This window comes from Cynocephalus volans, chromosome 5, assembly GCF_027409185.1.
Source record: "Cynocephalus volans isolate mCynVol1 chromosome 5, mCynVol1.pri, whole genome shotgun sequence".
In the NCBI taxonomy this organism is placed as follows: Eukaryota; Metazoa; Chordata; class Mammalia; order Dermoptera; family Cynocephalidae; genus Cynocephalus; species Cynocephalus volans.
In genome coordinates this window covers 79,206,356-79,228,562 of record NC_084464.1, presented here as the reverse complement: position 1 = coordinate 79,228,562, position 22,207 = coordinate 79,206,356, and the positions used below count along the sequence as shown (strand labels likewise).

Below are 22,207 nucleotides of genomic sequence, written 5' to 3'. Positions count from 1 at the left end.
AAAGGAAAGAAAAAAGGGAGAAGGAAAGTAAAAGAAAGAAAAGGGAATAAGGATGGAAAGAAAGAGACTGAAAGAGAGAAAGAAAGAGGGAGGGAGGGAGGGAGGGAGGGAGGGAGGGAGGGAGGGAGGAAGGAAGGAAGGAAGGAAGGAAGGAGGGAGGGAGGAATTTTTCTTTAAAATTCTCAATCAGATAAATGGATATTACCCTTTAGAACACAAGGTATGATCCAGGTGCTCAGAATTCAAGAATCTGCTTGAAGATTCGCAGCAAGCATCAGACATCACTAGACAGCTGGCAGTTCTGACGCGGAAGCTGAGCAGAGTTTCTACAGGACCCCTGGCCAACGCTGTCTCATGGCTGTCACAACTCTCGATCCCCATCAACCCCAACTTCTCTCCCAGACCGGAGAAAGGTCAGTCTGCTGTGACTCACACACTGAAACATCATTGTACCCTGGCTCCGTGTCTCCTGGTCTGGGATTGTCTCATGTGAATGACAGAAGGCGCATGCTGCAGTGCTCTCCAACTCTCACCCCTGCAACAGCGCTGGGGCCCAGCACGTGAGCGGAGCGAGCACACTCAGTACCCGCTGGGCAGTTTTCACTGAGCTCTCAGCCTCTGAGCCAGCATGCAAAGCACAGGAAACACACCGCCCCTCATTCTTCTCCAGAAGAAAGAGAGAGGGATGGTAAGGCTGAAGGATAAAAAAAAAATTCACCATCTACATTCTAAAAAAAAAAAGACATAATGTCCAGTTAGGAAGTATATACTGGACCACTGGGGGTGGGGTGGGATGGGCAGTAAAGTTGGAGGTGGGAAGAAAACAAAACGAGCTCCTCCTGCATGCTGTTTTCCCCCAGTTCCCAGGGAAATCCATCTAAATACTAAAGAGACATTGATATATAATAAGGCTTAAGAACCAAAGCTCATTTCTCTTACAAAACGAGAAAAATAACTAATCTAAAATAACACTTTTATTCTGAAGAAAACAAGCACCTCCAAAAAAAATTCTAAAAGATTTTGAGAGGGGGAAATACAGATGTACAACTACAATCTTTCTGATCTTCCACACAAAGGTCAGGTGAAGAAACCTACACAGCTATACACACTGGGACCATCCCCGCCCCCCAATCCCACAGAAAGCAAAAAAGAATTGCTTTTCAGAATAGTATCCCCCCCACCTCAACAGAAAGAAAAAAAATTGTTTTCAAAATAATCAGAAGCAATATCTGATTATGAAAACAAAACAATCACATGTGCTTTCTAGAAATGTTAGTGTTACATGGAGTCCTTAAAAAATAAATCACAGCCAAAGCTGCAAAGAGCTCAGAAGCATGAAACAGCAAATGAAAATGACTGAAGAGTGATGAAGGGAGACTGAAGCTGCAACCTCACAAGGACTGCAGCCCTGGATGTCTCTGCAAAGGTCACAGACGAACAGCTTCGCTTTGGAGTTGTAACTTCTCACCGCGTGTCTCCCTGTTCAAAGAGGCAGACGTCAATCTCCTTTGTTCAGAAACATTTACTTTGCCAAAACATAACAGCATTTAGATATACTTCTCTGAGTTTTCCCTTCTTCACATAATTTTATTTTTCTTCACAAGAAACAACAGAAATGCTCAAGAGGGGTCCAAACTGCTAATTGAATTTAAGAAAGAAACGATATTTCTCAGCGTTCAGTCCAATCTATCTACCTCCTGCACTTGGCTGGCAAGCAAACACCTCAGCCGCTATCGCAAGAACAGCTTTAACCTCCTACTGGAAAAGGAAAAATTTTAAATTGAGGATTGTTTAACCTCCTCAAGAGTTTATTTTAAGATATTTCCTATGCATTCAAATAAAATTCTCATCATTAGAATGAGTGAAAAGATACTTACCCTGGGCTTTATTTAAAACTACATAAGTACGAAGGGAAGTCTACCTATGCAATGCCTCGTTTCAATGTTTTAAACATTGAGCACATAGCATCTAAAAACCATTTATTCAATCTGGGTTTGAACAGGAAACAGATGAAATGAGTGCTTGGAATAGAAGCAAAACCTTGGAAACTGAACATAACTGGACTATCTATGTCAATTTTTCTTTGTAAAGTTTGCAATTACAAGTTAAAAACCTGAACACTATGAGTAAAAAATCACTTTTTAATATTCATATGCTAAATGTTATCATGTGACCCTTATAAATTATCAACAGTCTTTATTTAAATGGAAAGCTTACCTCCTACATTCCCACCTCATACACTTTCACCAACCAACCCCCCACCAAGCCAATACAATTCGCAGCAACTTGGAACAAATGAATAAATGAATGAATGAATGAATGAATACTTGGCTCAACTTCTAAAGTATTAGGAACACCAGAGCACACTTACTTGGTTCATAATAATCCACTATGGATACGGAAGCATCTTGGGTATTTGAAACTTTAAAGTTTCTCACAGCAGGAATATCCACACAAAACTGTGTTTCATTTACCTTGAAAAATACAAAAGACTCTTAAGGGGTTAGCACACTAGGTGTTCATGATAAAGTAAAAGACAATTCTTTTTCTTATTTTAGGAAACAGAAACTAACATTTAGGGGGGAGTTCTACATGCCAGGTGCAATAAGTACTTTCTATGACTATTTCATTTAACTTGTAAAATAACCCTTACAAGATAGGTATTATTCTTAGTTCCATTTTACCAAAAGGAATATTGAGAATTAGAGTTAAATAAGCAGCAAGCCCATGGTGCATCACCCAGATTCCCTGCCTCAGGCAGTGCACCCCACCCCCAGTTGCTGCTAATGGCTCACAGACATTCCCTTCCTCAGCTCACAGGAACCCCCTTACCCAGTAAGTAAGACAACCCCAAGGTGGAGTTGCACCCCAAAACCAGCCTCCCTACCTCCAGAAGAAACAGTTTATGTCAATTTGGCTGACAATACTGGTTGAGGAATCTGAAATTAGTAAATTCCTTCAAACATTCCATTACTTGCCAATAGCAGTAAATGAAAAGTCAAATAATCAGTCAAGAAGTATTGGACTCTCAAATTAGGATAACAATTAACAAGAACATCAGAGACACAAGACAAACTCTAAAACCAAATATATTATTAAGTAAAAACATTAAATTTGTTTTTCAAGTTCCAAATCAGGCTCATGGCTTTCAAGAGGTATTCAACATATAAAAATTTCTGAACAGCAAAAGGATCTAGAGACTGAATTAGTTTTACCAAGATTTAACCAGAATGGTTTTTGAAGTACTTAAACAAATGAGAACATTTAACAACTAGCTTTTTTAAAGTATATATTTAGCAATATATTTCTGATTCATACATAGCAAAACTGGAATAAAAACATACTTATTCCCCTAACGTAATACAAAATCCCAAGAATGCTTAGAACTCAATTTTGATTCAACTTATGAGTTTCACACAGATGCTAAAAGAACTTACATGACAGCAGTTTTGAAACGTAAGTAGAGTCTGAAATTCTTCACTTACCTTTCCCTCACATATTTTATGCACCTTATTCTTGAATCAGTAGTATTCATACATCAATGGGAAGAGTATATGAAGGAATTCTGTGTCAAGACCAAACTTCTGAGACTATTCTTCTATAATTTAAGCACCTAACTTGTCAAGGCAGGGATACTAACCTCTTTGGGATTTGTTAAGTTTCATGAAAGCATTTTAAAACATGTAATTAAAGCTTTCATCTTCAGTATTTAAACAAATATCATTTAGCAATTCTCTGAGGCAAAGGGGTTCTCAAATTCAGATCTGTACTAAATCTTGGAAATTATAATATGGTGATTTGTATATATTTTACATCCGGCGTAAATTAATGATTTAGTTAACAAGATCTTCATCAGGCTCATCGTTAATAGTAACTCTCCTTAACCAATTTTATACTGATATCTTTTTAGTGGAGACAAATATATGGTTGTCATGTTAAAATCATTCAAAAAGCTGAAATAACAGTGACTTAAAGAAAACATACTTAAAGTAAGGTAGACTTCTGAATACAATAAATGGTAGCTTTGTCAATAGTTATCTACATGAAACTTACGTTTTACTACTTACAGAATCTAAATAGAGGTTGAGTTTTCCATGATCGTGTTCCACTTTCTTCACTGTCTCACTCAGAGGGATTGCGTCTGAAGACACAGTAAAGCCACTGAGTAGGTTAACTTCCATGAGGGCCATGCCACTCCTATCTGGACCCAAAAACCTAAATCAAAAAGGGTAGGATAAAAGAAAACCCTTTAGGAAAAACCTAATGCTGTTAGAAATGATCTTCATACACGAATTAACACTGCCAAGTTTTATGCCAAATACTGTTTGAGTTCAAATAGAATTCACTAAGACATGGGGCAAAATGTCAGACTAGGGGTGGCCAGGGTGCATTTCTTCCACAGAAATGGACAGAACAACTAACAGCTAAATATAGACAGGAGCTTTGGTGGAGGAGCATAGGAGTACAGCAAGAGACTAGTGAGATCCCTGTGGAGCACAAAAGCCCAAGATGGTGGCACAGAGAGGAGAGAGAGGCACAAGGCCTCAGCTCCCACAACACTGGGATTGGCACAGGAAGAATTTTCTCTTGTGGCAAAAAGGTAGGAACATTAAAGGACCCACACCAACATTAAAGGAATTCATCACCACCAGACTGGCCTTACAAGAAATGCTTAGGGGAGTCCTACATATAGAAGAGAAAGAATAATAAAAACCATCATGAAAATACCTGAAAATATAAAACTTAGTGTGGACATACAAATTAGAAAAAGGAATCAAACTGTATCAACACAGGAAACCATCAAACCACAAGGATAAACATTAAGAGAGGAAGAAAGGAACAAAGGATACACAAAACAATCAGAAAACAGCCAACAAAATGAAAGGAGTAAGACTTCACATATCAATAATAATCTTGAATGTAAATGGATTAAATTCGCCAATAAAAAGACAAAGACTGGCTGAATGGATAAAAATTTTTAAAAAATGACCCATCCATATGCTGTCTACAAGAAACACACCTTACCTATAAAGTCACATATACACTGAAAGTGAAGGGATAGGAAAAGATATTCCATGCAAATAGAAAATAAAAGCAAGCAGGAGTAGCTATATTTATATCAGATAAAACAGTCCTTAAACCAAAATCTGTACTAAGAGACAAAGAAGGGCACTGTATAATGATAAAGGAATTAATACAGCAAGAGGATATAACAATTTTAAATACATATGCACCCAACACCAGAGCACCCAAATATATGAAGCAAATATTATCAGATCTAAAGGGAGAGATAGATGCCAACACAACAATAGATGTCGAATTTAACACCCTACTCTCAGTATTGGACGGATCATCAAGACAGAAGATCAACAAGGAAACATCATATTTACATGGCACCATAGACCTGACAGACCTAATAGACATATATGTTTTATCCAACAGCTGCAGAATACATATTATTTTCATCAGTACATGGAACATTCTCTAGGATTGACCATATGTTAGGACACAAAATAAGTCTCAACAAGTTCAGAAAAATCAAAATCATATCAAGTATCTTTTCTGACCATAATGTAATAAAACTAAATATCAAATAACAAGAAGAACTTGCAAAACTACACAAATACATGGAAATTAAACAACATGTTCTTGAATGACTAATGGGTTAAAGAAGATATTAAGAAGGAAATCAAAAACTTTCTTGAAACTAATGAAGACAAAAACACAACATACCAAAACCTGTGGAATAAACCAATGCAGTGTTAACAGGGAAGTTTATAGCAATAAATGCCCACATCAAGAAAAAAAAGAAAGAAAGAAAGAAAGAAAAGAAAAATTTCAAATGAACAGCCTAACATTGCTCCTAAATGAACTAGAAAAGCAAGAACAAACTAAACCCAAAATAAGTAGAAGAAATGAAAAAAAAAAAAAATCAGAGCAGAAATAAATAAAATTAAGACTAAAAATACAAAACAAAAAATTGATCAAAAAGCTGTTTCTTTGAAAAGATAAAGAAAAATCAACAACCATCCTCCAGACTGACCAAGAAAAAACCAGAAGAGACCCAAATGAAATCAGAAATGCAAATGGAGACAGTACAACAGATAATACTAAAATATAAAGGATCATTAGAGACTATTATGAGAAACTATATGCCAACAAATATGAAAGCCTAGAGGGAATGGATAAATTCCTGGACATATATGCCCTACCAAGACTGAAACAAGAAATAGAAAACCTAAATAGACCAATAACAAGCAATGAGAAAGAATCAGTGATAAAGAAAAGCCAGGACCAGATGGCTTTACTGACGAATTCTACCAAACATTTAAAAAATTAATATAAATACTTCTTAAATTATTTCAAAAAGTTGAAGTGTTTGGAATTCTTCCAAACTCATACTATGAGACCAAAATTATTCTTATACCAAAACCAGGCAAAGACAACAACAACAACAAAAAAAAGAAAACTACAGGCCAATGTCCTAATCAACACAAATGCAAAAATCCTCACTACAATACCAGCAAACTGAAACCAACAGCACATCAAAAAGATTATACAACATGATCAAGTGGGATTTATCCCAGGGATGCAAGGATGGTTCAAAATGTACAAATCAATAAATGTAATATATCGCTTCAACAGAATGAAACGTAAAAACCATATGATCGACTCAACAGTTGTAGAAAAAGCATTTGATAAAATTCAACATCCTTTCATGATAAAGACTCTCAATAAATTAGGTAAAGAAGGAAAGTATCTTAATACAATTGGGGCTATATATGATAAACCCACAGCTAACATCATACTGAACAGGGAAAAACTGAAAGCTTTCCCCCAAAGAACTGGAACAAGACAAGGATGCCCACTCTCACCACTTGTATTCAACACAGTACTGGAAGTCCTAGCCAGGGCCATTGGGTAAGAGAAAGAAATAAAGGACATCTAAATTGGAAAAGAGGAAGTTAAATTGTTCCTGTTTACAGATGACATGATTTTATATATAGAAAAACTTAAAGACTCTACCAAAAAAACTCCTAGACCTGATAAACAAGTTCAGTAAAGTTGCAGAATACAAAAACAACATACAAAAATCAGTAGCATTTCTACACAACAACAAACTAGCAGAAAAAGAGATCAAGAAAGCTCTCCCATTTACAATAGCAAGAAAAAAATAAAATACCTAGGAATAAATTTAACCAAAGAGGTGAAAGATCTCTACAATGAAAAACAGTATCAGTATAAAACACTGATTAAAGAATAAATTAATTTAATAAGTATAAAACACTGATTAAAGAAATTAAAGAGAATGCAAAAAAATGGAAAGACATTCCATACTCATGGATTGGAAGAATCAATATCATCAGAATGACTATACTACCCAAAGTGATCTACAGATTTAATGCAATCCCCATCAAACTACCAATGACTTACTTAACAGAAATAGAAGAAAACAATTCAGAACAACAAGAAGAGATCCTAAATAGCCAAAGCAATCCTGAGCAAAAAGAACAAAGTGGCAGGTATCACACTCTCTGACTTCAAAATATAGTACAAAGTGATAGAAATCAAAACAGCTTGGTACTGGCACAAAAACAGACAAATAGACCAATAGAATAGAATAGAGAATTCAGAAATAAATCCATGTATCTATAGCCAACCAATTTTTGACAAAGAACCCAAGAACATACGTTAGGGAAAGGACAGTCTCTTTAATAAATGGCGCTGGGAAAGTTGGAGATCAATATTCAGAGGAATAAAACTAGACCTCTATCTCTCACCATGTCTATAAATAAACCTAAAGTGAATTAAAGACATAAATGTAAACCCCAAAACTATAAAACTTCTAGAAAAAAACATAGGGGAAACACTTCAGGGCATACATCTTGGCAAAGATTTTATGAATACTTGAGAAGCACAGGGAACAAGAGCAAAGATTAACAAATGGGATTATATCAAACTAAAAAGGTTCTGCCCAGCAAAGGAAACAATCAACAGAACAAAAAGACAATCTGCAGAATGGGAAAAAATATTTGCAAACTATGCATTCGACAAGGGATTAATATCCAGAATATACAAAGAATTCAAAGCATTCAATAGTAAAAATAAAAAATAAAAAAATCTGATTAAAAAACGGGCAAAGGAACTGAAAAGACATTTTTCAAATGAAGATGTACAAATGGCCAACAGGCATATGAAAGAATGTTCAACATCTCTAATCACCAGAGAAATGCAAATCAAAACCACAATAAGATCAGCTTGTCCCAGTTAGAATGGCTATTATCAAAAAGAAAATAACAAATGTTAGCAAGGATGCAGAGAAAGAAAGAGAAACTCTTATACATTGTTGGTGGGAATGCAATTAGTACAGCCACTATGGAAAACAGTATGGAGACTTCTCAAATAACTACAGATAGAACTTTATTTCTAAGTACCCTGATATCATAACTACTTCTCTCCTGTCTACACTTTTTACACTTCTGGACTCACATCTAAAGAGTCACCTTTTAGAGACATTGCCATTGGACAGGAGATTCTTCTCCTGTGCATTGTTTTTATAATATTTAGGCCTTTGGTTCTTGAGTTTGTCATTTATTTCTGAGTGTTCAGGGGCTTTTTATTTGTATTTTCCCCCTCTGTATGATCCAGCAATCCCATTACTGGGTATACATTCAAAATTATGGAAATAAAGTTGAAGGAACACTTGCATTCCCATGTTTATCACAGCTTTATTCACAATAGCCAAGAACTGGAACCAACCTAAACATCCTTCCACAGATGACTGGATAAAGAAAATGTAGTATATATATATACAATGAAAAACTACTCAGCCATAAAAAAACAATGGAAATCTGCCATTTGCAGCAACATGGATGAGCTTGGAGAAAATTATGTTACGTGAAATAAGCCAGGCACAGAGAGAGAAATAACACATGGTCTCACTCCTATGTGGAAGCTAAAAAAATTAATCTCATAGTAGAAAGTAGAATAGTGGTTACCAGAAACTGGTGGGAGAACAGGAAGGAAGGGATAGGGAAAGGGTGGTCAGTGGATACCAAATATTAGAGAATTAGGAAGAATGGGATGAAGGGTTCTAAACTAACATAGGGATACTATAGTTGTGTATCTTTGAATAGCTACTTTAGATAATGCTGAATGTTCCTAACACAAAGAAGTGACAAATGTTTGAGGTGATGGATATACTAAGTACCCTGATATCATCACTGCACACAGAATGAATGTACCCAAATATCATATTGTACTCCATAAATATATACAATTATCATGGGACAATTAAGAAAAATAAACTTAAAAGAGAGGGGAAAAGACGGAAATAGAAAGTAGAATAGTGATTACCAGAGGCAGAGAAAGGGAGGGGGAAGAGGGGCAGGGAAAAGTCGGTAGACTGGTACAAAGTTACAAAGTTACAGGTAGATAGGAATAATCAGTTCCGGTGCCCTAGGCGGACAATAGCTGATAGTACTGTATTGTATATTTCAAGATAAACAGAAAAGAGGATCCTGAATGTTATAACCACAAAGAAATGATAAATGTTTAAGTGGTAGATATGCTAACTATTCTGTATAATGATTACATCATTATACAATATATGCATGTACTGAAACAACAAACTGTACGTCATAAACATGCACAGTGAAAAAAATAAAATTTAAATTTAAAAAAATGAATTCATTATACAAATTTTCAAAATGGTTATCTTTTGCTTACATGTGTGATATTCTTATAACTTTCAGCCATGTGAGGAATAATGATATAACAATGTGTTCATCTGATGGATAGTATGAAATGCCTGCAACGTAACAGGCTTGTGTTGGTGGTTATAGCAGGTGCGACCTACATCCTTTCAACAGATAACTCTGTTTTCTAGTGGTGAGTCCAAATTGAATTGCAGTCTGCATTTTCTCAAAAGTTTACAGCACCAAACTTTCCAGCTGAAAGCCAGGACCTGAAGATGAGGCATCACCTGACCACTCAGTGGTGGCCCCAGCCAAGTCCTCAGCCACCTTTTCTTCATCTGGTTTTAGAAAAAGACCAGTAGGGAGAGGCCTTCCCTTTGTTCTCCCACATACTTAGAGCACGTTCTGTCTTTTCTTTGGCCACCTTGAGAGATTACAAACCCTGGAAAGTTTTATTCCACTGCATCTTTCTCTTAGTCTGTTGTACACGATGTTGGCATCAAAGGATCTGGGCACCAACAACGTTTTGTCTCCTTGAAAATAAATATTTTTCTAAAATGAATATGTAGCAAGAGCTTTTCACATGGAGCAGAAAGAGCATGGTGTGGTTACAGAAATAAGTTTGCTTTCAATGTAAAAGGATCATAGCATTGTTAAGTTAGTTCCTGCTGTCCTGTTAGATGGCAAAAGCAAGGAGGGCTATTAGAAGATTACAGCAGCAAACCGATGCCTGCCAAATATCACTGACTGGAAAGCCATACAGTACGGCTGTTCACTTCAGCTGACTCAGCAATCCAAAACAACTGGAACTGTCCACTGGGCAATGCGCTTAGCCAACACAGATGTTATTGAAAACTAATAACTGCATTGAAACTATGTGAGCAAAAATTACAGAGGATATAAAAAGAAAATCTGCTCAAATACTTAAAAGTACAATGCAGATTATACTTTCAGTACATCATCAAAAATGACTTTGTTGACCTAGTCTTTCTACCAGCCAGGAGAGAATTTGTTAAACTACCACACCACACAGAAAATCTTGTATAAAGTAAAATCTTGGACCCTGTTAATGGGAACAAAGTGCCTGAAAAAATCTTTTTATAATGTGCCACTACAAAAATTCACTTAACCCAGGGGCCTGAGGCATGGAGTCAGGGACCGGACCCCCCAGCTCACAACCAGGCACACCACCAGTGCCTCAGGGCCCTGCCCAGGGTCCTGAGGCATGGAGTCCAGGGACCAGACACCCCCCCCCACAACCAGGCACACCGCCAGCCATAAGGAACATGCCAAAAACATCACCTCCATTTGGGTGGCCCACCACAACCACCACAATAAGCGCAGCAGCCATGAAAGTGGCTAGATGCCACAACCACCACACAGATGGACCACCAGCCACTGGAGTGCATTGACACAAGGAGAGTCACCAGCAGAGACCAAAGAAAAGAAGAGGATGTCTCTCTCTACAAAGCCCATTCCAGAGTGACAGAAGAAGCATCTGCTCTACAATAATACTGGGGGACCTGAACACACCTCTCAGCATTAGACAGATCATCTAGGCAACAAATCAACAGAGTAACTGTCACTCTTTCAGAGGGAGAGAAGAAATCTAGGGTAATCAGAGGAGGGGGGGAGAGGGAGAGGGGGACAGGGAGAGATTGGACAAGGGGCATAAAGCATAAGTACAATTTGTAACAATATATATACTAGTAATATTGATTTGATCAACATATGTCGACATTTAACTCCAAAAATATGTATAATCAATTATGATTCAATAAAAATTTTTTTTAAAAATTCACTTAAATGTTATTGGTTTTTCCTACTAGATTTTTCTCAGAAAACTAGTAGCAGCAGTACTTAAATCCTTTTTCGAAAACCCCTACTCTCACATGAAAACATTTCCCTTCTTCAGGTTCTACCTATCAACCAAAATCTGTTCCCCACCTGATGCTGGATTAAGATTTGGAATCCTGCATCCTTACAGGAACCCCTACACACGATTCATGGTCTGAATCCTGGTTCTACCTTATTTTCCTCATGTTTCCTCACTTGACCTCCCTAAGAGGTAAAAATCCCCCTTTCATAGCTCCATAAGATGGTTCCTCTTTGCCCTTTTCAAAACTGGAATTTTAGACTTGCTTAGGGGATTTTTTATTAATTTCTGTCTCCCCCTCCAAACAGTAAGTTCCATGAAGGCATGGCCTATCTCTTTTTTGGCTCACTATTGTATTCTCACACCTGACTCTGTGCCTGGCACATAGTGGAGACTCAAACGATGTTTACTGAATGAATGAATGAATGAAAGAGAAAAGCAGGTGTAATAATAGCATTTTACAGAGTTACTGTAAGAATTAAATGAGAAGCACGTAAAAGTGTTTAGTACAATGCCTGGCATGTAAGTCTGTGGTAAATGTAGTTTGTTTTTGTTTACAATAATAATAATAATTTGATATTGTTATTCTAGAACAGAGACAATTGCAAGCTTAGTTAAAAGTTACTGTAGTCCTACTTGTTTCTCAGCTGAAAAGGGAACTACTACAGAGATTTTGATATTCTCCTGCTGTTGGTCCAAAATGCCCAAGAAGGCGAGGAAGGGTGCAAACGTGTGACATTTTACACAAAAATCATGAACAAAATAGTACAGATGGTAGCAGTAATGGAGGAGATTGGGTTCAGGCAAAGGCTAAGAAGGTTGACCACCTGGATAAACACCAAGAGATGACCTTGAAGAGCACCTGTCAGCTCAGAACCACTTCAGTGACTTCTAGTCCAACAAGCAGCTAAATTCAATGAGAATGCTGTGGGATATTTAAAAAGAGCAGACAGCAACTCCTCAATGTCAGTGCATGTGTATAGTAACTCCCAGCTCAACACCAAATAATGCAGATGTAAGAGAATAGAGTGACAAGGAAGAAATTGTAAAGCCTCTTGATTCACGAACTTTCTCACGGAGTTGTTCCCAAATTTGTGTGTCCATTAGAATGACCAAGAAGCTGCAGCTTGACAGAGCTACTGTGAAGTCAGTAGGTTTGAGGTAGAACCTTTTTCCCTATATCCTGAGCTCCTCAGATGCTTTGGACACAAACCAATTTAACAATCACCTTAATAAGTCTTTCAGCTAATAGTGCCTAATTATGCAAGATGAGAACCTTCTAAATTAGAATATTTTCAGTGTATCTTTATCTTTAAAAAAAACCCATTCTTTTTATTGAATTTGTGTGCTCTCATAAAGTTTTGTGTTAAAAGTGTCACAATTAAGGTCAAATTATGAACCTAGAATAATTACTTAAACAGAAAAATAACTCACAACAAGAAATGATCAATAAGTCCTAGTATTCTATAGCACTATTGGATGACTATAATTAACAACAATTTATTGTATATTTTCAAATAGTCAGAATAGAGGATTTTCAATATTCCCAACACAAAGAAATGATAAATGTTTCAAGTGATATATATGCTAATTACCCTGACTTGGTCATTACACATTGTTTACAGGTATCAAAATATCACACTGTACCCAATAAATATATATCATTATTGTGTCAATTAAAAACAATAATGAAATGAAAAAATAACAATTTTTGGAATATTAAATATGATTGGCTAATTTAAAGTTCTCCTAAATTAGACCTGGTTTTTATTAATTTATAAATATTGTCCTTTCTCAAATTTGTTATAAATACAAGGAATACTTGTAAATTTTTGGACACGTCTAAGAAACATTTAAATATAATTAGTAATATTTCCAGTTTTATAACCTGAAGTGTCATATATAACTGAATTATTTGTTAAATATAGCTCCTTACATTGATATATTCAACCATATGTAATTAAATCTTCAAATCAATTTTTTTAAAAAAAGAGAAGGGAGAAGAGGGACCTAGAAGATCCTCACCTTGTACATACATTCAGATTCACGTGATTGATATCATCTTCATCATCTTTTACAGCAACATCTAAATCAAAGGCTTCTTGATTCTGAGTAGATCTTCGTCTTCTAGAAAACCCTGAATCTTTCACATTATAAATAACATTGAGCTGCAATAAATAACAAATTAGTATACATAATAAATTAGCAATAAATTACCATCATTATACATTCTAAATATTAGGTAATGATTCTCTCTGGAATAAACCCAATTAGATTTGTAATCTTCAAACTAGAAAAAAAAATGAGTTTTACTGGCTAACAAACTAACAAACTATCACTATTAACAAATATTATAAAAGTTTATAGAAATTACTTTAAAAATTGAGAAAACTGTTAGGTAATATTCCAAAACAAGTATCATAGAACACTGTGGCTATTACTCCTGGGATATTATTTTTTCAGAGAATGGAAACATTCCCTTGAGGGAAAAAGTGAAGCGACTGCCAACTTTCTTGAGAGTAATCACTAATTTCTAAGCTCTGCTGCCCAAATGGAGTGATTTTTCACAAAGTAGAACCTCAGAAACTCTCAGGAAGGTAAATCAAACCTAAGAGCCTTCATTGAACAGAAACTTGTTCAACTGCTGAGGATTCTGTCTGATCATACAACATTTTTTAAAGATGATAAAATAAATGATGGACTTCAGGTCAACTAGGGCTTTTCCAGCATATACTCTGTGCCCATCACTGATGTTAACAGTGCCGTGGGGACACTGGGGTGACTTGAGGATCTGTGTCTTTCTCAAAGGGTCCTAAATTCAGAAGCTTAGGAATGTATCAAAATTTCCTACACCAGCCTCACCACAGGATGGATCAGAATCTATTTAAATGTTTTACCTCATCCACTTTTTTTTTGATACCAAGGTTCATAACACTTACTATTGCTATGTGATATTGCATTGTATTGTATTTTACTTATACTTAAAACACATACACGCACACACACACACACTCCTTGGAACTAAATATCTAATAACCTTTGTGAATTTACATACTTTATTGTTTTTTGGTTTTTTTAATTTAGATGCTTTAAAAAATCCTCTCTCTATGGCTTCACCTTTCAAATCTAAGCGCTCCAATCTTTTTATTCTGCCATAACCCAAACTCATAACCCTTCACCCCCTTGGCCATTCTGGTTATCTCATGCTGGACATTCTCCAAGTCTTTCTTAAACTACAACAGTTAAAATTATACAGTATTCCTGGAGCAGGTGAAAAGTTTCATACAATTGGAGAGATGGTCTCTGTTATTTTCATCATCCCGTTTCCAGTGGCATGCAAGAATGTCATCAGGAAACAAACAAGGACTAGTGGATTTGTCCCTTGAGTCATAATTAATATCCATCTATAACTAAGTACTAGTGTTTATATTTGGCCTGTGGTAAAGCTCAAATGCTCACTCAGGGAACTTTAAAAGATCTTGCAGTTTTTTTCCAACAATTTAGCATTTTATTACCCAAAAGAGGTTAATATTTACTGCAAACCTGAGAGTTTTCTTCGCTCTCCTTTTCCCAGAGCATTTATAGAAATATCAAGTGAAGAAAATCTCAGCACCCATTTCTGGATGACCAACTTTTTTGAATTTTTTCCTCCACCGTGAGAAGTGCCTATTGGTACCTACCTTCTGTTTTCTGCGTTTGATACAGTCATGGGATTGGTGAACATTCTAACCAATAGCCACACACATTCACCCCTGTGTCCTTCAAAACTCAAGTAAAAATCTTTTGATCTCAATAAGTTATCTACATTTGGTTTATCAAAAATGAATTCTTTCAGGGCTGGCTGGTTAGCTCAGTTGTTTAGACAGTGGAGTTACAACACCAAGGTCAAGACTTCAGATCCTCACACTGGCTAGCCACCCAAAAAAAAAAAAAAAAAAAAATTCCAACCAACTTGGTGATTTAAGCATACATAATTTTTCAATTGTATCTAAAATACATTGCATATCTACTTTTGGATTTGCTCTTTGTATAGAAAGACAGGTCAGGAATGAGAATTTTCCCATGGTCTTTGTTAGTAAAGACGACTACGAATTACCTTTCTTTTTCTATACTTTTCATTGAATGCCATTCCTTTTCACTGTGATCATTTTTCCTTGATTTTTAAAAAACATTTACTCAGTTTTGAGTATCGTGAGAAATAACCTTAGATTTGAAGTTACCCAAATTATACCTGCTTAGCAAGGTAGACCTGCCCCACTTACAAAGGGTACGTGTTCTCTTGATCATAATAATTGCACCAGTTTTTGAAAAAGTATTTTTTCTCTATAATAATGTTCTCAGAAAGTGTTTCAGGGTTTGTTTGGTTTCTTTTTTCTACCCAAACACATATTCATTTCTGGTCCTATCACATTATTTGGGGTTTGCAATAAGATGATTTTAAAGTCCCAGATCTTCATGTATTATTTACTGTAATAATTATTCTATTCAATATTTTCATATTACTTCCATTTTATTGTAGCTCCAATGCACCATAAAAAAGGAGATTTCTTTGAATTTTCTTCCTCTACCAGAGCATTGAACATAATTATGTTCTAATTGTTATACTTACTATTTACAAGGTTTTACATTAAAGGGACACATTTCCTATCTTCATGTCAATAACTTGTGACACCATGTTGACCTTTCTATTCACAGATTAACATTAAGAAGCTTTAAGTAAAATGTATATTTGTTTATTAGGTCATAGTAGAAACTCTATCAGCATTACAATTTCTGAACTGTATTTTCACACAAAAAAAGGTGGGACTGCCCAACAACTCACATGAATCATGAATCATACTGGAGGATTTTAACTCTCACTTCAAAAAGCAAATAATCCCAAGAAATATTTTTTAAAATAGATTATCAATCCATATAACTGTTGTCTACTCATTAGCTGGTAACATTTCTAACACTTTTTATTAAGGAGAGTAATGTACCTTTCCTAAGTTATATAAGTAAATCATTAAGAATTTTTTTCCCTTTCCCCCACCCCCCCATTAAGAATTTTATACAACTTATGTAAGTCAAAGATTTGGCAATGCCCCAAATCAAGGAATCATTATAAAAAGTCATATTTAACTTTAAAAAAAAAAGTTATTACATACCTGACAAATAGCAAATCCAAAACCATTTGCAGAAATATTAACTACAGTTGGCTTTACCACAGCAAGCTGAATAAAGGTTAAAAAAGAAAGAAAAAGAGAAAATGAGATTAACTTTCCATATCCAGATCCTTCCGAGTAGCACAAGAGATCAGTGTTATCCCTTCTGGAGAGTGGAAGCAATCACTGGAAAGCACTACGAGCTTTGCATGTTCTCGCATGTCAAAAGCTATGGGTCAGCCAGGTAAGCGAGGTGAAGGCAGAGGAAGGGCTCACCCTCCAAGCTCCCTCACTTCTGCCCTTTGGGAGGGGGCACGTTAGTGCTGTGACAGGTCTGTCCTTCTGTTGGCATTAAAGCATGGAAGACAAGAAACAAAAGTCATCTCCCTTACCCTAACCTCCCTTAGTCAGGGCCTAACGTGCAGCCTTCCAGGGAACACAATGACACATCATCACTGACTGTGCCTAACTTTATTCCTTCTTCTCCTTTGCCATCAGCCCTCTTCCCCAGGGTCCAGCCTTGAAGTTATCACCTTCACCCACTGTCCTCAATTTCCTTAACTTGGTTAACTTTCCTTAACCAAGGAAATAACATATTATGTAATATGTTATATAATATAATATATAACATATCATAACAATAGCATATTCCTTTAATCCATTTTAAAGCAGGAATTCTGCTACTGGTTCTATCAATTCTCTGACAAGGATGTGTGAAGAGGATCAGCTGAAAAGAACATGGTCTTAAAAATCATGGGTCCAAATCCCAGCTCTGCTATTACTAGCAACATGATTTTGAGCAAGTTACTTAACCTCTCTCAGCCTCAGTTTCACCACTACACAATGGAGATTAAAGCACTGACTTCTTTTATTTTGCAATTATTGTTTAACTTCTGGCTGAACTTTTTACTTACAGTCACATAAAAAAAATTGGGGGAGTACGAAATATGCCTGCTAACCATTTTTTTTTAACTGTATGTTTATTGTGTACAATATGACTTAGAGTTGGTGTGAGAAGTCAGTGCAGTAGCATGTGTAATCTAGCGCGGTGCCTGTGAAGGGCAGGAGCTCAACGGTGCCCATTCCTTTCCCACCAATTTTCCCAAAGTTCCCATCTCCTCCACCCTTCAAGAGCTCATCAAATTCAACCAAATGGGGTACCACTTCCCCATCTCTCTATAGGACTCTGGAAACAAGTTTTTGTTGAAGTCAACAGATTAGAAATAAAGCAGTATTCCAGCATAAAGAATTATCCACACAGATTTTTAAATAACCACCCCTTGTCCACACCTCAGCTGTCTGAAGGAGCAAGCGGTTGTGTGTGTCAATCAGAAACGTGACAGGTTGTGGTGAGCTGGGCCCTATCACGGTCACTTGGATATGTGTCCTTTCTGTATTCATTAGGGCTGCAAATTCCGACAGGGCCTTTAAGGCCACAATGGTATCCTGTTGAAAAAAGAAAAACGTGTGTGCATGTAAGTATATATCAAGGTCTCCAGAGAGTACATTTAGTAATGTTTAGGAAGCCTGCTGTACATTCATCCACCTTCCTTAGGAATAAAACACTCGCTGACTCACCTTTAAATCTTCTCGGCCTAAAGTACAGGAGAGGCTCAGAAAACATTTGCTGAAGGGAACTGGGCATCTAGTTTTACATCAATTATCACAGATGAAAACTGGCTAATATAGATGGGAAGTGATTTATTCTATATAAATACCAGAGAGGAAGTTTATATCAATGATGAGAAAAAAATTAAAAATAGTGACTTAGAACCAGGCCTCATGACCATACAGAGCCATTCACCCCTGGGGCTCTGAAGACCATGATGGGAGCCACAGGCCTCAACCATAGCCTCGGCTCCACCCACCATCATCCACAACCAGGCTGACCATGGAGCTGGAACCAAAACCCACTGAACCAAAAGACTCCGGGGCCCTGAAATGGGCGGCCAAGGGCCTTAGTCCTACATCCACCCCCCACCACTGCAACAACAGCTTAGAGTGCACTTATTAGACATGAGTGTTTCTATGGGGTGTGTGACTTATCTGCTCATGTCCTTCACTGAGTTTCTTTTTTTTCTTTTTATTTTTTAAAGATGACCGGTAAGGGGATCTTAACCCTTGACTTGGTGTTATCAGCACCACACTCTCCCAAGTGAGCCACGGGCCGGCCCCATCCTTCACCAAATTTCTGCTTAGATTTTTCTAAATCATTTTTAAGAATTCTTTTTTCATTAAGGATGTTAATCTTTGTGTTAAATTTGTTACTTATCAATTGACATTAAAATTTTTTTTATTCTTTTACTGAGCAGGAAAATGCAGTGTTAATGTGAATAAGAAAAAGATTTTTTTTTTTTAATAAATAAACAATTTATTTCTTACAGTTTTGGAAGCTGAGAAGTACAAAGTCCAGGAAACAGATCTGGTGAGGACCTTGGTGGTGGTGACTCTACAGTGACGTAGGGCATCACATGGTAAAATATCTGAGCAAGAAAGAACTAAGCTTCTCAGCTGCTCTTCTTTTTTCTTTTTTTTTTATTTTTTATTATGAATATTCATGAGATACAAAGCTAATTGTCACCCCTCGTGCCCATGATGTGAGGGCCAGATTCATATGGACAGCATACCCATTACTGGAGATTATTTTTGTACCCTGTGTCCCCCATCCAATTATCCCCCAACCTCCCCCCATTCCCCTTTTCCCCCCACTCCACTTTGTAGCCCTAGGAATGCTCCCTCCCTCTGTAAGACAACACACCACTGTGGTCTTTCTTTCCTTCCTTCTTTCTCTCTTAGCTCCCACATATGAGTGAGCACATGAGGTATTTATCCCTCTGTGCTTTGCTTATTTCACTCAACATAAGTTTCTCCAGGTTCATCCATGTTGTTGCAAAAGGGAGTATTTCATTCTTTTTTACGGCAGAGTAGTATTCTATGGTGTATATATACCACAGTTTCCTTACCCAATCATCCATCAATGGACATTTAGGTTGGTTCCATATCTTTGCTATTGTAAACAGAGCTGCAATGAACATGGGAGTGCATGTATCCCTTTGACATGAAGATTTCCATTCCTCTGGGTATATACCCAGAAGAGGGATTGCTGGATCGTATGGAAGATCTATCTGTAGTTGTTTGAGAAACCTCCATACTGTTTTCCATAGTGGTTGTACTAATTTACAGTCCCACCAACAATGCAGTAGTGTTCCCTTCTCTCTACACCCTCACCAAAATTTGTTATTCACCATCTTTTTGATTACAGCCAATCTAGCTGGGGTGAGGTGGTATCTCAATGTAGTTTTAATTTGCATTTCCCTGATGATTAGTGATGTTGAGCATTTTTTCATGTATCTGTTGACCATTTGTATGTCTTCCTTTGAAAAATGCAATTGATATTAAAATTAATTAAAAAATTAAAAATAAATAAAAAATAAAATAGTGACTTAAACCTTTACCTTAAGTTACTAAACTTTTAGACTGCCAAGTAATTTTATTAAAAAATCATGAAAAATGCAACCACCTACAAGGGTACTTCAAAGACTTCATAGAAAAATTGAATTAATAGATAATACAAATCCTTCCATAAACTTTTTGAAGACCCCTCAAACTTCCTAAAAATATATATACAGTTTAAAGGAAGGCAGGTCTGAGTTCAGTGGTGGTTCCAACTAACTGATCACAACCAGTTACAGATTTCTTTGTTCCTTCTCCACTCCCATTGCTTCACTTGACTAGCCTTAAAAAATAAATAAATAAACTATCACCTCTCACCTGGGTAGATGCAAAACCTCCCAAGCTATTTCTTTGCCTGCTCAGCCACCTCATAATTGGGATTCCCTCAGAAACCTGCAGCTGCAGGAAGTGCGAGAGAAGTGCATAGGCCGCCACCTCAATATCCAGGGAGCGTGGCTGCCAGGAGTCAGAAAGTTTGGACACTGATGACACCCAGAACTGCATGTCTCCTGCACAAGAAAAGTAACAACGTTCTGATCAATTAAAGAGGAATGGGTAAAGAGACACGAAAATCAACTACAACGTATATTGAGAAGTTAAAATTAAAAATAAATAAATAAATAAAGCTACCAAAAAAAATTATATTTTATACCATTAAATGGTCCTATGCTGGTCCAAGCTCTACTTGACTAGCATAAAAATATATATACACATATGTAAAAATACATATATGTGCATTCACACACACATATATAAATATGTACTTACAGGTCACTTTTTAAACTATTACGTTTATATATTTTCATCCTTTTCTTATTGCCTATATTTTAGGATGTTTTGGTGAAAATATTTTTCCCAAGAAAGACTACATATGTTGGCTCAAGACTAATCAATGATAAATAAAAGAAAAAACATACTATATCCAGAAGATAATGTACATAATTTGTCTGCCGAGGCCATCTCAAAAATATCTTAGAATGAATTAGAAAGAATCCTGTTCTGGGAATCTGCCATTATCAGCTTGAACATTAGAGAAACCTCTTCCTTTTTCATACTTGAAAGTTGTTGTTTCAAGTTTGAAATCCAAGTCCCCAAGAAAAAAATAAGGGACTCTGGCCCAATCAACAACCTTCCTAGGGACAATCCTTCTCTAGTCCCAGAGGACCAACCTACTTGGTGCCCCCTATTTAGAAGATGATTATATTTAGGTGGAATGTGAGATAACTACCACTTAGCCAAGCAGAGAAGAAGAAAAAATGTCAAGGACTACTTCAGCCTCTACACAATGATCTTCTAGTCCCCAGCACTGGAATAGGTAACAAGGATTCAATCAAAGTTACTGCTGATAATAATATAATACTTTTTACAGTCTCAAAAGCCTTTACGCACTTCCTACTGTTATCCCTTCTTGAATTACAGAACTGTGAATCAGTGGACATTACCTAAAATTATTCCTGCCCATCCACCCCCATCTCTCTCTACCCTCTCTCTCACACACACACCTGGATCCCTGACTACTTTACAGAGACCATTTGGGTAGTAATGACACCAGTACTTTTTATCTTCTTGTAGCCCCAAAGCAGTGCCCATTCAAAAAAAAAAAAAAAAATCATACACACAACGCACTAACAGCATTTTTTGGTATATGCATTTCTTTTATTTAGTACTTTAGTTCATATGTTTGAGTACTTGCTGTGTGGCAGGCACTGCACATTATCTCACTTAATCCTCATAACAACTCTAAAATAGGCATTGTTCCCACTTCACAGTTGGGGAAACTGAAGCTCATCAGGTAAGTTGCAGAATTTAAACCCAAGTCTCTCCAGAACCCAAGATCTTAGTGAACACACAAGGCCCACAAACCAAAAATGGCATCAGGAACTCAAAGGGTAACTGACATAGGGCAGATCATGTCTAAAAAGAAGAGATGGTTTAGCCCCAAAATTCCGTAAAAAATTCCTGAAGAGACTAGAAGCGGTATAACCATGTCAGGCTCAGCTTGATCTCATTGTGCATTTCACTTTTCATCTCATTCC

At 36.6% G+C, this 22,207-nt stretch overlaps 1 protein-coding gene across 3 annotated transcripts in view; it reads right to left on the bottom strand.

The window, feature by feature from the left end:
• Positions 1-1,262: 1,262 nt before the first annotated feature.
• CD109 (CD109 molecule) overlaps positions 1,263-22,207 on the bottom strand; it is a 119,066-nt gene continuing 98,121 nt past the window's right edge. For 2 of the 3 annotated variants that reach the window (XM_063097479.1, XM_063097481.1), the window contains 7 exons: positions 20,490-20,680; positions 18,009-18,164; positions 16,722-16,787; positions 13,600-13,742; positions 4,068-4,215; positions 2,372-2,474; positions 1,263-1,479 (listed from right to left, as the gene is read on the bottom strand). In XM_063097479.1, the coding sequence (XP_062953549.1) occupies positions 1,304-1,479; positions 2,372-2,474; positions 4,068-4,215; positions 13,600-13,742; positions 16,722-16,787; positions 18,009-18,164; positions 20,490-20,680 (983 nt within the window). In that variant the 3' untranslated portion in view covers positions 1,263-1,303. The remainder of the gene's footprint in view (positions 1,480-2,371; positions 2,475-4,067; positions 4,216-13,599; positions 13,743-16,721; positions 16,788-18,008; positions 18,165-20,489; positions 20,681-22,207) is intronic. The other variant, XM_063097480.1, reaches the window with a different exon arrangement.